General features: G+C 40.8%; 1 protein-coding gene across 3 annotated transcripts in view; it reads right to left on the bottom strand.

Annotated features, from left to right (window-relative positions):
- Window positions 1-2,880: 2,880 nt before the first annotated feature.
- ASAP1 (ArfGAP with SH3 domain, ankyrin repeat and PH domain 1) overlaps window positions 2,881-14,519 on the bottom strand; it is a 409,622-nt gene continuing 397,983 nt past the window's right edge. For all 3 annotated transcript variants that reach the window (XM_075352860.1, XM_075352862.1, XM_075352861.1), the window contains 4 exons: window positions 12,484-12,542; window positions 7,949-8,460; window positions 7,086-7,208; window positions 2,881-4,469 (listed from right to left, as the gene is read on the bottom strand). In XM_075352860.1, the coding sequence (XP_075208975.1) occupies window positions 4,395-4,469; window positions 7,086-7,208; window positions 7,949-8,460; window positions 12,484-12,542 (769 nt within the window). In that variant the 3' untranslated portion in view covers window positions 2,881-4,394. The remainder of the gene's footprint in view (window positions 4,470-7,085; window positions 7,209-7,948; window positions 8,461-12,483; window positions 12,543-14,519) is intronic.

Raw genomic sequence — 14,519 nt, 5'->3', positions numbered from 1 at the left:
ACACTTCTTCCACCGCCTTTCCCTGACTTCTTAACACACTTTGGGTTCAGTCCTTCCCCAGTTTGTTAATGAACATGTTTCCCATCAGACCCAAATAAGTTAAACTTGCTTTGATCACTAAAATGAACTGTGGACACTTCTCCTCTGTCCACACAACATGCTCGTTTTGATTCTTTCTGGAAATGAGAGGTTTGGTCATTGCAGAGTGGGTTTTCAGTCCAAATGCTCTTAAACGTCATGACATTGTATGACAAGACAGATCCTTACCCTGTTCAGTGCTGAACTGGCGAGTAATTCCAGCTGAAGTGTTAAAACAATTACTCATGGAGAGTCTCTGCATTATCCTGTCCTCTGTGGCATTTGTCTTTCAAGGGCGACCAGTCTTCTTTGGAGACTTGAAAGAGTTTGTGATGTTGTAAAGATGCAATATTCTTAAAATCACAGACATGGAACAAGCAACTTCTCTTACTATGGCTGATAGGGTCAACCCTTTGGCCTTCATCTGGGCAACCTGCTGCCGGAGGGTTTCAGTCACTTTGCAACGGCATACTATTTTTTGAATGTCAGTGCAAACTAGAAAGTTAGGCTGCCAGTTACATAGGGTTTATCAGATAATTAAGGAAATTAGCACCAGATGCCAGATTTACACCAATAACTTGCAGGAATCTGAAAGTGTTGTCTAATAGTGATCAGTGTCTTTTACATTTTTATTATGTGCTATGGAATAAATTCAATTTATAAAATAAGCTTAAAATACTGCGTGTTTCCTCATATGTGAGGATATAATCACATATGACGACATAATGACCGCAACATTTAGGAAATTGTTGTTCTCAAATTTTGATCTCCATTGTATATTCTTTTATTTTCTATATGACTTCATGACATTTTTAGGTCTTAAAATATAAAAAAAGAAACCACAACTTTGTACTTTTTATCACTTTAAACATTTTTATTAATTTAAAATATGGAATGATTAATAAAATGAGCTTGTGACTTTGCGTTAAAAACGGTATACTGTACCATGTTCTTAAATTACTCTGCAAGGTAAACTCCACACAGACGGAGAGAAGCTAAGGTCCTACTAAGTCTCATTTCCTTCAGGTGGGTCCATCGCGGCTCGGAGGGTATTGCTGAAATACTTGAAAATAATACTTTTTTTTCCCTCTCTCCATGCAAAAGTCCGATAGACTTGATTACCATGACTGGCAGTTCTGCAGCCAATTTTTTTTATTCTATAATTTTTTTTCCCCATTAATCGTCACATTGAAAAATTGTTTGACTATTTCAACCAAGAAAAAAAAAAAAAAAAAGTATAAATAAAATATTTGTACATGCAGAAAATATGTGCCTTTAAAATAGCCCAAAATAATAGTACTACTAAATAACAAAATAAAAAAAAACTTAAGAAACATTAAACCTTAGAGGTGCACAGAAATGAAAAAAGTAAAGAAAAAGTATACGACTAAAAAATATCTTAGAAGTACACAGAAAATAAAGAAAAAAATAAAATATTACTATATAACAAAATAAAAAAAAACAAACAAAACTTAGAAGTGCACAGAAAATAAAAAAATAAAAACAAACTAAACAAATACTACTACATAAAATTAAAAAAAATCTTAGAAGTGCACAAAAAAAGTAAAAAGTAAACAAATACTTTTTTTTAATTTGGTTTACTTTTTTTCTTTTTTCTGTGCACTTCTAAGTTGGTTAATTTTGTTATGCAGTAGTATTTTTTGTTTCTTTTTACTTGTCTCCTGTGCACTTTTAAGATATTTTTTAGTTTTATACATTTTTTTTTACTTTTTTTTCAAAACTAAAAAATATCTTAGATGTGCACAGAAGAAAAGTAAAAAGAGAAAAAAATACTGCATAACATAGAATTAAAAAATCTTATAAGTGCACAGAATAAACAAGAAAAGGGAAAAAAAAACATTACCACATAACGAAATGAAAGAAACAATACTTAGAAATGCACAGAAAATAAGTAAAAAAAAATACTACTACATAAAATAAAATGTAAAAAAAATCTTATAAGTGCACAGAAAAAAGTGAAGAGAAAAAAATAAACTACATTTAAAAAAAGTAAAAAAAAAGTATAAAACTAAAAAATATCTTAAGTGCACAGAAGAAAAAAAGTAAAAAAAAATACTACTGCATAACATAAAACTAAAAAATATCAGACTTGCACAAAAGAAAAAAGTAAAAAAAATACTACTGCATAACAATATTAAAAAATATAGAAGTGCAGAGGAAAAAAGGAAAAAGAAAAAAAAATACTACTGCATAACAAAATTAAAAAATATCATAGAAGTGCACAGAAGAAAAAAAGAAAAACTAAAAAAAAATTACTACATAACGAAATAAAAAACAAACAAAACCTAGAAGTGCACCGAAAATAAAAAAAGTAGAAAAAAATAAATAAATTGTATATAACCTAAAACTTAAAAAAAAATATCTTAGAAGTGCACAGAAGGAAAAAAGTAAAAGGAAAAAAAATACTACATAACATAAAATTTAAAAAAAATACCTTAGAAAGTGCAGAGAAAAAAAAAAGAAAAAAGTAAACAAAATTAAAAAAAAGTAAAAGCAAAAAAAATCTTAGAAGTGCACAGAAAAACAAAGTAAAAAGAAAAGAAAATACTACTACATAAAATAAAATTAAAAATATCTAAGAAGTGCACAGAAAAAGAAAGAAAAAAAAACATACTACAAAATTAAAAATCTCTTAGAAGTGCACAGAATATAAAAAAAGTAAAAAAAAAATGTTTACATCATAAAACTAAACAATATCTTAGAGGTTGCCAGAAAAAAGTAAAAAACAAAAAGAATAGTATATAACATAAAAATAAAAAAATGTCTTAGAAGTGCGCAGGAAAAAAAAAAGTAAAAAAGAAAAATAAAAAAACAGTATATAACAAAATTAAAAAAATACCTTAGGAGTGCACAGGGAAAAAAACCCAGTATATAACATAAAATTAAAAAAAATTCTTAGAAGTGTACAGAAAAATAAAGAAAGAAAATTAAATTTTTTTTTCTAGGTACATTGGAAAAAAAACATAAAATGGAAACACTCCTACAATATGTACAATTTTTTTTTATCTCTATCTATCTAAACAATCACCACAATGAACAAGTTCCAGTCCGTAACGCATTGATCAGGCCTCGGCCGTAGGATCCTGCCCAAGATGGGAGCCTCGCGTCACCTTTAACATCGGCGACTAGAGACACCCCACCCCCTCCGGCGTCTGTGTTTAATACCTCCGTGTTATAGTTCGATTCTATGTAGCTAACAATATACATTTAAGTCCATTCCACTTTTCATCTAGGAATAATTTATGGTACAGTTTAAATAATTAAAAAAAAAAAAAAATGTAAAAAATAATAAAAAAAAAAAATTATACATAGGCATACATATTTATTTCCATAAGGCCCGTCGGCCACAAAGATTTGATCCGTATTTTTTTTTCTATTTTTTATTATTCAACATAATACTGTCTATTTCAAACAGATTTTTTTATCTACTGGAAAAATATTCCCCTTGATCCTCACAGCTACAGAACGACTTGATCTACAACAAAGTATTTTTTTTTTTTATTACAGGTTTCAAGTATTCTGGAGTTTTGTTTTTTTTTTCTTTTTTTTTTTTATTATTTTTTTTTTGTATGTGGTTTCGATAACGCATGCATACTGTAAACAGACTAATAATTGCTTTGCAGTCGTATGGATTGAAACGGAAATGTCGTTTTTGTTTTCTTCTTAATATATATATTTATGTATATTATATATATATATGTATATCACTTCTAATAAAAGAAGCCTTTAGATAGAAATATATCTTCTTTTTTGTTTGTTTTTTTTTTTACTACTTGCAGCAAAGTAACAGTTATATTTGTTGCAAAAAAAAAAAAAGTCCAAAAACATAAAATGAACTGAGCACAGAAATACTTGACGCTTAGAAAAAAAAATATTTTTTTTTTGTTTCAAAAACTATCCTGAAATTGCTCTATTCGTAATAAATACGCAGGGTGATTGCTTTGCAGGAGGGGTGGACTCGCACGCTTTTTTCCTCTCCCTCCCAGTCCGGTGTGTGATACTGTAACTGAAGACAGACGTGTGATCAGGGAGTGAGTGCATATTAGATATATGTATATATTGTATCTATACGGACAAGACAGCTCAGGTAGAAGTACTGATATAACCAGGGGGAGGCGGCGTTTGCCGATTCTCTGTCTATAGTAATACTGGCGGAGGCAGGATAACATAGTACATTTACGATACACAGAATGGAAGTACTGGATGACGGTAACAGTAGCTTATATACAGACACAGGGGCGAGCCCAGGACACCGCGGACGCCGCCGGATCCCCAACACTATACACAGCCAGCTTCTATTCTGACAAGATGTGGACGAAAGACACCGGGAAGACTCCTTTTCGTTCTGGATTTCCTTCGATGTGTCCGATCTAGAAATTAGAGAAATGCAAAAAAAAAAAAAAAAAGTTCACCCAAAAATATAAGATTTCATTACAACCTTCCCCTCCCCCAGTCCATCCCCCAAAACAACACTTGGGGTCTTTCTACCACTTCTCAGTAGTTATAGCAGGGCCTCTACCTCCCGATCAGTCACAGCAAGGTGTCCCCCTCTAACAGTTACAGCAGTTTGCCCCTTGTGGTCACAGTATCGTCATCAAGTAGTCATGACAGGGTCTTCCCCCTTCTACCTGGTAATCATGGCGTGGCCTCCTCCTTTGAATCACAAGTCTAAAAAGGTCTCCACCTTTAAAGCACTACCCAAAAATCACTGCAAGGCCTCCTCCATTCACATTAGTCACAACAGGGTCTCACCCTTACACCTAGAAGTCACAAAGTCATAGCAGGGCCTCCCCGTTTTACCCAGTAGTCACAACAGGATCTTTCCCTGACACCCAGTAGTCACAGCAGGGTCTCCTCCTTTTACCCATAAGTCACAGCATCTCACAGGTCTCGCCCTTCCACCAAGTAGTCACAGCAGGGTCTCGTCCTTCCACCGGGTAGTCACAGCAGGGTCTCGTCCTTCCACCGGGTAGTCACAGCAGGGTCTCGTCCTTCCACCAAGTAGTCACAGCAGAGTCTCGTCCTTCCACCAAGTAGTCACAGCAGGGTCTCGTCCTTCCACCAAGTAGTCACAGCAGAGTCTCGTCCTTCCACCAAGTAGTCACAGCAGGGTCTCGTCCTTCCACCGGGTAGTCACAGCAGGGTCTCGTCCTTCCACCGGGTAGTCACAGCAGGGTCTCGTCCTTCCACCAAGTAGTCACAGCAGAGTCTCGTCCTTCCACCGGGTAGTCACAGCAGGGTCTCGTCCTTCCACCAAGTAGTCACAGCAGAGTCTCGTCCTTCCACCAAGTAGTCACAGCAGGGTCTCGTCCTTCCACCAAGTAGTCACAGCAGGGTCTCGTCCTTCCACCGGGTAGTCACAGCAGGGTCTCGTCCTTCCACCAAGTAGTCACAGCAGAGTCTCGTCCTTCCACCAAGTAGTCACAGCAGAGTCTCGTCCTTCCACCAAGTAGTCACAGCAGAGTCTCGTCCTTCCACCAAGTAGTCACAGCAGGGTCTCGTCCTTCCACCGGGTAGTCACAGCAGGGTCTCGTCCTTCCACCGGGTAGTCACAGCAGGGTCTCGTCCTTCCACCAAGTAGTCACAGCAGAGTCTCGTCCTTCCACCAAGTAGTCAAAGCAGAGTCTCGTCCTTCCACCAAGTAGTCACAGCAGAGTCTCGTCCTTCCACCAAGTACTCACAGCAGAGTCTCGTCCTTCCACCAAGTAGTCACAGCAGGGTCTCGTCCTTCCACCAAGTAGTCACAGCAGAGTCTCGTCCTTCCACCAAGTAGTCACAGCAGAGTCTCATCCTTCCACCAAGTAGTCACAGCAGAGTCTCGCCCTTCCATCAAGTAGTCACAGCAGAGTCTCGCCCTTCCATCAAGTAGTCACAGCAGAGTCTCGCCCTTCCATCAAGTAGTCACAGCAGGGTCTCGTCCTTCCACCAAGTAGTCACAGCAGAGTCTCGCCCTTCCATCAAGTAGTCACAGCAGGGTCTCGTCCTTCCACCAAGTAGTCACAGCAGAGTCTCGTCCTTCCACCAAGTAGTCACAGCAGAGTCTCATCCTTCCACCAAGTAGTCACAGCAGAGTCTCGCCCTTCCATCAAGTAGTCACAGCAGGGTCTCATCCTTGAACGAAGTAGTCACAGCAGGGTTTTGCCCTTACACCTTTGATAGTCTCACCCTTAAGCCGAAGTCACACTTGCGAGTGACTTGCGCGAGTCTCACATCGCATCACCTGACATGGTCTGCTGCTCTCCGGAGAAGAGCATCTCAGCTGCATAGAAATACATCCGGCCGACCCGCTCCTGTCAGAAGAGTGTGTGATGTGAGACTTGGCGAGTCACTCGCAAGCGTGACTCTGGCCTTACACGAAGTATTGACGCCCTTACACCTAGTAGTCACAGCAGGGTGTTGCCCTTACACCTAGTAGTCACAATCGAGTCCCTTTTACCCAGTAGTCAACAGAAAGGTCTTGTCCTTCGAGTCTTCTCCTTTGACCCAGTGATCATAGCATGGTTTTGCCCTTACACCTAGTATTCACAGCAGGGTGTCCCCTTTTTACCAGTAGTCACAGTATGGTTTTGCCCTTGCACTTAGTAGTGACAGCAGCATCTTGCTCTTTTAGCCAGTAGTCACAGCAGGACCTCACAGTTTCCTTGTGGTTAAAGGCCCCCATACACAGTAGACTAATATTGGCTAAATCTGCCGATATCTGCGGGTTTGGTTAATGGTCCAATACGAATGGGGGAGCCGCTGACTGATGGTCTCTTAAATGTCAATCAGACATGTCCGACATCGGACTGCTGATCTCATTGTTCTCCCTGACATAAGCTCGCGGCTTACTGAAGGGAACACGAGAGCTCCTGTGTATGGGAGAGTAGGCTGAGATGGCCAAACTATTGTCTATTTTCTGCATTAAAACAGCAAAGTTTGTGCTTGTAGGATAAGGTCCTTGACTAATGAGCTTACAGGTAAAAAGACTTTTTGTTGTGGACACTCACCCACCACTCGTGGTCCTCTTCACCTGTCACTATGATCACCTCCCCCTCAACGAACGTCAGCTCGTCATCATTGTCCGCTTGGCAATCGTATATCGTCTTTGCCCTCTTCAGCTTGCTTTTTCCCTTAGAAAAAAAAAGAAGAAAATCAAAACCTCAAATGATATATACCCTATATATACAGCGATGTCTACTGCTCATCGGAAATGCCCCTTGTTGGTGATGCGGAAAGTCCGACTTCAGCCCATCTGATGCTGTTCTCCCATCCTTATTATAGTGCAATGCGTTAAGGAACTAAGCCCCCCACGACACTTGGCAGATGCCGGCTGTTTTGCACAGATGGGAAGCTACTAGTAGCAGCAGCGATCAGAGCTACAACTGATTGCTTCCCATTAACCACTTAGATGCTGGTGTCAATCAGTGACAGTGGCATTTAAATGGTCGGCGGGTCACTTTCATGATACAGTGAAATAGAATGGCAGCATAGAAAAGAATAAATTCAATGCCGAAAAAAACAAAATCAATGGCAAAATTGCAATTTTTTGTACCATTTCACCCCATTTGTAATTTTTCCCGTTTTTCAGTACAAGGTATGATGAAATGAATGCTGTTATTCAAAATTACAACTCGTCCCTCAGAAAAAAAGTGTCCTCATATGGTGAAGTCAATGGAAAGATTAAAAAAGTTATGGTTCTTGGAAAAGAGGAAAAAACAAAAATGCAAACGTTAAAAAAAAAAACCCTAAAAACCCCCCCCCCAAAAAATCTATGTAAAACTGGAACTCCCTTTAAGGAACACACGGGACGTTCTGCTACACAGGGACTGTACCACCCGCATTCGCCATCTCTGTGAATGGTAAAACTTACCGTGTTGATTTTGCGAGGAAGTGGCACCGGTGTTTCGGGAAGAGGCGGTGGACCGTCATTGGAAGCCTCTGAGCCCTGTTTTTGGACAGGTGTATGGTCGGTCGGCTGTGAGTTGTGAATCACCTCGACCGGTGGCTGGGAATTCTGGTTCGCCTCCGGGGTTTGAGGTTTGGGGGGTGGCTCTGCTACAGGCGCCTTCGGCACCAGGTCTGCCAGGTTGGGTTTGGGTGGAAGATCCTTTAGTTGTGGCTTGGGAGGTAGATCTCCGAGTTGCGGCTTGGGTGGCAGGTCTCCTAGCTGAGGTTTAGGAGGTAGCTCTCCAGGCTTTGGCGGTAGATCTCCCATGTGTGGCTTTTGTGTGAATTCAGAAGGTTGCGGTTTTGGAGGAAGATCGGCAAGTTGTGGCTTGTGAGGCAAGTCTCCCGGCTGCGGTGACTTCTGGAAGATGTCCGACTGTGGGTTGTACTTGTCCATAGACAGATGGTGAGTGGTGTCTATTTTCCTAAGAGCCACTTTGAGGGAGATCAGAAAACACATAGATAAGTGATGCGGTGGGAGGATTAGTGATATATTAGTGCTTACATGGTTATTACATGATAAGGCATCGAGTAGCCCAAATAATTAAAGGGACTCTCTCCCTACCATACATGTTCTAGAAATTAGGGGGGGGAGGAGGCGGGGGTCATGGGACATCACCATCCCAAAAGAGAAATCGATCAAAACATCGTAATGTGCCACAATACGATTCCACCGAAAAATACAGCTTGATACACATAAAAACAAGCCCAAATAAATACATTAAAGGTCTCAAAAAATGACGGCACAAACCTATTTTTTTTAAATTGTTTTTTACAAACCTTTTTTTTTTTTCTTTAAGGGTGCCAAATATTAAAAAAAAATTATAAACAAAAGTTTGCTGTTATTGTTATCACACTGAGCTGAAGAATCAGGTTACCAGGTATCTCTAGATTGTGACCCCCTATGGGGACAGTATTGCCAATGTATGTAAAGCGCTGTGGAATTAATAACGATAAATAAATGAATAAAATAATTATTATTAATATTTACTATATAAGGAACACTGAGAAAAGACAACCCCCCACTTTATTTTTACCATTATATGGTAATATGGAAGGTGTCATAATAAAACAACCCTAATATGGCTGTTTCGACAGAAAAATCTATAGCTCTTGGAAGAAGAGGAGGAAAAATATAAAATCAAAAACATGGCAGCACCATAAAGGAGTTATGGAAATGGATTGTAAATGTTTTTAGATATTATTGTCTTAGTTTTTTTTTTTTAATTTATCTTACATAATAGACCTTTGGATGAGATTAACTCTTTTTTTTTTAAACTATATTTTTATTCAAATTTTTCAATAACATAACCCTGGCATAAGCGAATTCAGCATTGTAAATTCAACATTACATTGTCATATTTGATCATCCCAAATTCCATACCAATTTTTAAAATCAATAACCGTAACATGGCAAGATAAAGCAAAGGAAAGCAGCGACCCCTTAACCCATCATTCTTATCATTCCCCCCATTGAACCCTTGTGAACATGGTAATGACATATAATAAAGAAGTCCCACTCAAATCGGTTATTTCCCCCTCTCCTTTTAGTCAGCTTTCGGCCTTTCCTCCCCCACCTCCAAGCCATCCAATGTATCCTTCAATTTTTCAGTATGATACCAGACTGTGTCTTTGAAAGGTGACATAATCCTGACTATCTCCTCCCGAGTACAATAGGCCAGTATGAATTTCTTCCATTTGTTAAAGTGCTGTCGTATTCTATCCGCCCTCCTTTCTGCATCCAATCCTTCTATTTCAAGAAGATGCATGAGCTGACCCAAGATCTCTTCAATCGCGGGGACCCTAGACTCCAACCAATTTTTTAGTATCGCTCTCTTGGCTGCCAGAAGTATCACATGTATAAGTCTGGGTGGGTTAGTCATCTTCCCTTTGGTATCGTTCCCCTCCTCCCAATGGTGAAAAATAGCGAACCCAGGTGAGAGCCGAACTTCAAGACCCCACACCTTTTGTATACAACTTTTGATCTGTGACCATAATGGACTCAAATGGGGGCAGGACCACAACCCGTGAAGGAGATCAGTTCCACTACTCTTACACTTAGGGCAATACGTAATCCTGTCTGGCTTTGTTGCTGATGGAGGGAGATTAAAACCATAAATTGCCTTGTGCATAATTCTAAATTGGGTTTCTCGCCAATTCTCATTTAAAATTGATTTACGAAGAGCATTCCACCCTCCCCTAATTTTTACCCCCATAGACGGGTCCTCAAATTGTTTCTCCCAAGATTTAAATAAACCTTCTGGGTGCTGTCCTATTAATAGATCACGCATGGCTCCATAAAGAAAAGAGATAGATGATGAAGTTATTGAGTTCTTTACCAGACAATCAAAAGAGTTAAATACTACCTCCTGGGTCACATCATGCAACTGAGTCATAATACTATATCTCACTTGGTCATATTGGATTACTTGGTTAGGCCCCAGGCCATACTGCGCTATAATTTCATCTCTACTCAACCATCTAGGCTCTGAGGTGTGCAAGAGATGAGCAACAGTCCTTATACCCCGCACCTTCCACTCTTCAAACAGCTTATTGCTTGTCCCCTGCACAAACTCTGGATTCCCCCATATAGGCAAGTATTTGGATATTTTATGGGGAAGTTTGTAGTTTTTCCTCAACGCCTTCCACGCTGCAATCGTGTCTTTAAATAAGGAAGAGTGCTTGATTTTCACTGGGAGATTAGCCTGCCTAGTATGAAGCAATGCCACCAGATCCCAAGGTTGTGCATAGTCTCTCTCAAGCTCCAACGCTGAATAATGCCTAGAGCCTTTAATCCAATCCAGTATATATCTAGTCAAACAGGCTATATTGTAACCCCGAATGTTCGGCAAACTCAGACCTCCATGAACCTTAGATGCCATCAACTTCTTAAGCCCTATACGAGGGCGTTTCCCCCTCCAAATGAAGTGTGAAAAAGCTCTATTTAGCTGGACAATATCTTTATGCTTGAGAAGCAGGGGAAGTGTTTGAAGATGATACATTAATTTTGATATCGACATCATCTTAATTAGGTGGACTCTACCAATTATGTTCAATGGAAGGTCGTGCCATCTTTTAAGATCTTGCTCTATTTGGCTCAGAAGGGGTGGATAGTTTAGACTATAAAGGGTTGCCGGAACCTTACCTATTTTAACTCCCAGGTATGTGATATATGACTTAGCCACTGTAATTCCTTCAAAAGGGTTCTGCTCCCGTGTTTGAACATTTGTCCCTCCCAGGTATAGGAGCTCGCACTTTGACGCATTAATCTTGAAGCCTGAATACGCTCCAAACTCTCGCAAAATTTGTAAAATCTTGGGGACCTGCTGAGCTGGATTCGAAGAGATTAACTCTTTTAAGGGCCCAGAAGGGGTACATATATACCAGGAAGGGCTCAAGATGGGGACATTTATACCAGAAGGGGCCCAGAATGGGTACATATATAACAGGAGGAGGACAATATACCACTAAGGTCCAGGAGGGGGAAAAATAAACCAGGATAGTGACATATATACCAGGATCGGGAACATTTTTACCAGGAAGAAGCCTAGGATGAGGGACATATATACCAGGATGGGGGGCTTATATACCAGGATGTGGAACATGTATACCAGGATGGGATCTAGGATGGGGAACATATTTACCAGGAAGGAGCCTTGGATAGGGGACATATACACTTAAATGGGGGGGGATATACCATGTTGGGGGACATTTACGAGGATGGGGAACATATTTACCAGGATAGGAACAGATATACCAGGATGGAAAACATATATATCAGGATGGGGAATACACTTACCAGGATGGGGGACATATTTACCAGCATGGGGGCCAATTACCAGGATCAGGGACATATACATCTGGATGGGGAGTATATATACCATGATTGAAGACAATTACCAGGATGAAAAACATATATACCAGGATGGGGAATATATATACCAGGATGGGGGACATATTTACCAGGAAGTAGTCCAGGGTGGGGGTCATTTTCCAGCATGGGAGAAATATTTACCAGGATGGGGCACATATTTATAAGGGAAGAGCCCAGGATGGGGGACATTACTACATAATGGGGGGGAGGGCAACTCGTGTGTCTTTATAGGATTTAGAATGGTACATGTGTACATACATAGGGTACATCTGACCAACATGCGGCGATGGTGGTGAGGGGCCAGGTCCAAATTTTGCACCGGGGCAAATTAAACTCTAGTTATGGCACTGGCCCTTCCCATCCCTCTGAAATCAAATCCCCCTCTGCTCTACGCCCTCTGCTGACCAGTTGCTATGGATACCGGGCCTAGCTGCCTCATTATGTTCAATGGCGTTGTCAGGTGCCCTGTCCCAAGTAACCGATGTGTCTCAGATTCCTCAGGTCCTCACCGGACAGCTGGAGGAGGGGTGACAATGCTGGGAAGGAGCCCCCAACCTCTAAATAGTTACCAAGCATTGACTTACCTTTTTGAGGTAGTTTTGGCAAAACTCGGGGCCCTAATGTGGTTTTTGTAGTTCCGGTGCTAAATGAAACAAAAAGGAGGAAAAAAAATATAAAAATTAGAAAAACGACAAAAAGTCATCAACTCTGAACTAAGATGTAACTAGTGACTGTGGGTATTAACCCTTTCCCGACATAGGCCGTGCTGTGGGTGGTCGGTGCGGACTCAGGAGCTGAGTCTACAAGGCAATTCAACCATTTCATTACTGCGCTCAACAATTTTGACAATATCGTAAAGATTCAATGGGTTGCTATGGGCACCTGCAGGATCTGTAGCCACAATTTTGGTGGTCCTATAAAGCCTGGGCGATGGGAGGGGGAGGGGGAGGGGGGGGGGTCGGGTCAGTAATTTTACTAAATACTGCAATATTGTAGTATTTTTAATTACTCCACCTTTCCCAGTTAAAAAAAAGAATAAACATATTAGGTATCACTGTGTGCGTAAAGGTGAAATCAAACAAAACATCTACGGTAACATTAAGCCCAGGGCCGGGAAATGTGTGGCCTGCGGGTCACATTTGGCCCTCTGGTTGTTCCAGTCTGGTCCATGGTCCGATACTGCTGAAGGGGTAAAAACAGACTGCAGGCTGCACCGCAACCTCTGCCGCCCGATGTCACCGCTGTCTGCTTCCTCAAAATGCTGATAGCGGTGATGGCATTGGTGGAGGAAGGGCTGCCAACTCAGTCTTCCACCAATTACCATGAGACAGCAGATGCGATCACGTCTACTATGTGGAGAATCACTGCACCGGAGGCCAGAGCAGACCGGCAGGCGAACGAGAGCCAGGTGACTATGTGGTGTGTGTGTTTCTTTTTTTCCATAGGGGCTCATGTATATAGAAGGCTATGTGGAGACTCAATCTACATACAAAGCTTTGTGGGGGCTCATTATGTATATATGAAGCTATATGAGGGATCCTACTGTATATAGGAGGTTATGTGAGGGTTCACACTGTATATAGGAGGCTACGTGTGGGCTCCTACTGTATATAGGAGGTTATGTAAGCCTCAAAGCATATAGGAGGCTATGTAATGGCTCATACTGTATTTAGCAGGTTGAGGGCTCACACTGTATATAGGAGGTTATGTTAGGATCATAATGCATATAGGAAGCTATGTGGGGGCTCATACTGTATATAGTGAGCTATGTGGGGGCTCACACTGTATACAAGTGGTTATGTGAGGGTTCACACTGCATATAGGAGGCTATGTGGTGGCTTACACTGTATATTATGATGCTATGTGGGCGGTTCACACTATATGGGGGCTCATACAGTATATAGAAGGCTATGTGGGGGCTTACACTGTACATTAGGAGGCTATGTGGGGGCTCATCCTGTATATAGGAGGCTAATCCTGTATATAGGATACTATATGGGGGCTCATCCTGTATGTAGGAGACTATATGGGGGCTCATCCTGTATATAGGAGGCTATGTGGGGGCTCATCCTGTATATAGGAGGCTATGTGGGGGCTCATCCTGTATATAGGAGGCTATGTGGGGGCTCATCCTGTATATAGGAGGCTATGTGGGGGCTCATCCTGTATATAGGAGGCTATGTGGGGGCTCATCCTGTATATAGGAGGCTATGTGGGGGCTCATCCTGTATATAGGAGGCTATGTGGGGGCTCATCCTGTATATAGGAGGCTATGTGGGGGCTCATCCTGTATATAGGAGGCTATGTGGGGGCTCATCCTGTATATAGGAGGCTATGTGGGGGCTCACACTGTATATAGGAGACTATGTGGGGGCTCATACTGTATATAAGATGCTATGTGAGGGCTCATACTGTATATAGGAGACTATGTGGGGGCTCATCCTGTATATGGGGGGCTGTGTGTGTGCTCATACTATTACTCATTACAATAAAATAATAATAATAATAATAACACATCCTCTCATGTGGCACCTCAAGAAAAAATATTGCTCACCCCTGATTTAGCCCATACATTAAAAAGCTGAAAAGACAAAGATAAATAGAAATGGCAGATGTGTTT

The sequence above is a fragment of the Anomaloglossus baeobatrachus genome, chromosome 6, assembly GCF_048569485.1.
Source record: "Anomaloglossus baeobatrachus isolate aAnoBae1 chromosome 6, aAnoBae1.hap1, whole genome shotgun sequence".
Classification (NCBI taxonomy): domain Eukaryota; kingdom Metazoa; phylum Chordata; class Amphibia; order Anura; family Aromobatidae; genus Anomaloglossus; species Anomaloglossus baeobatrachus.
Note: the sequence above shows the minus strand (reverse complement) of the source record. Positions and strands in the feature narration are given on the sequence as shown.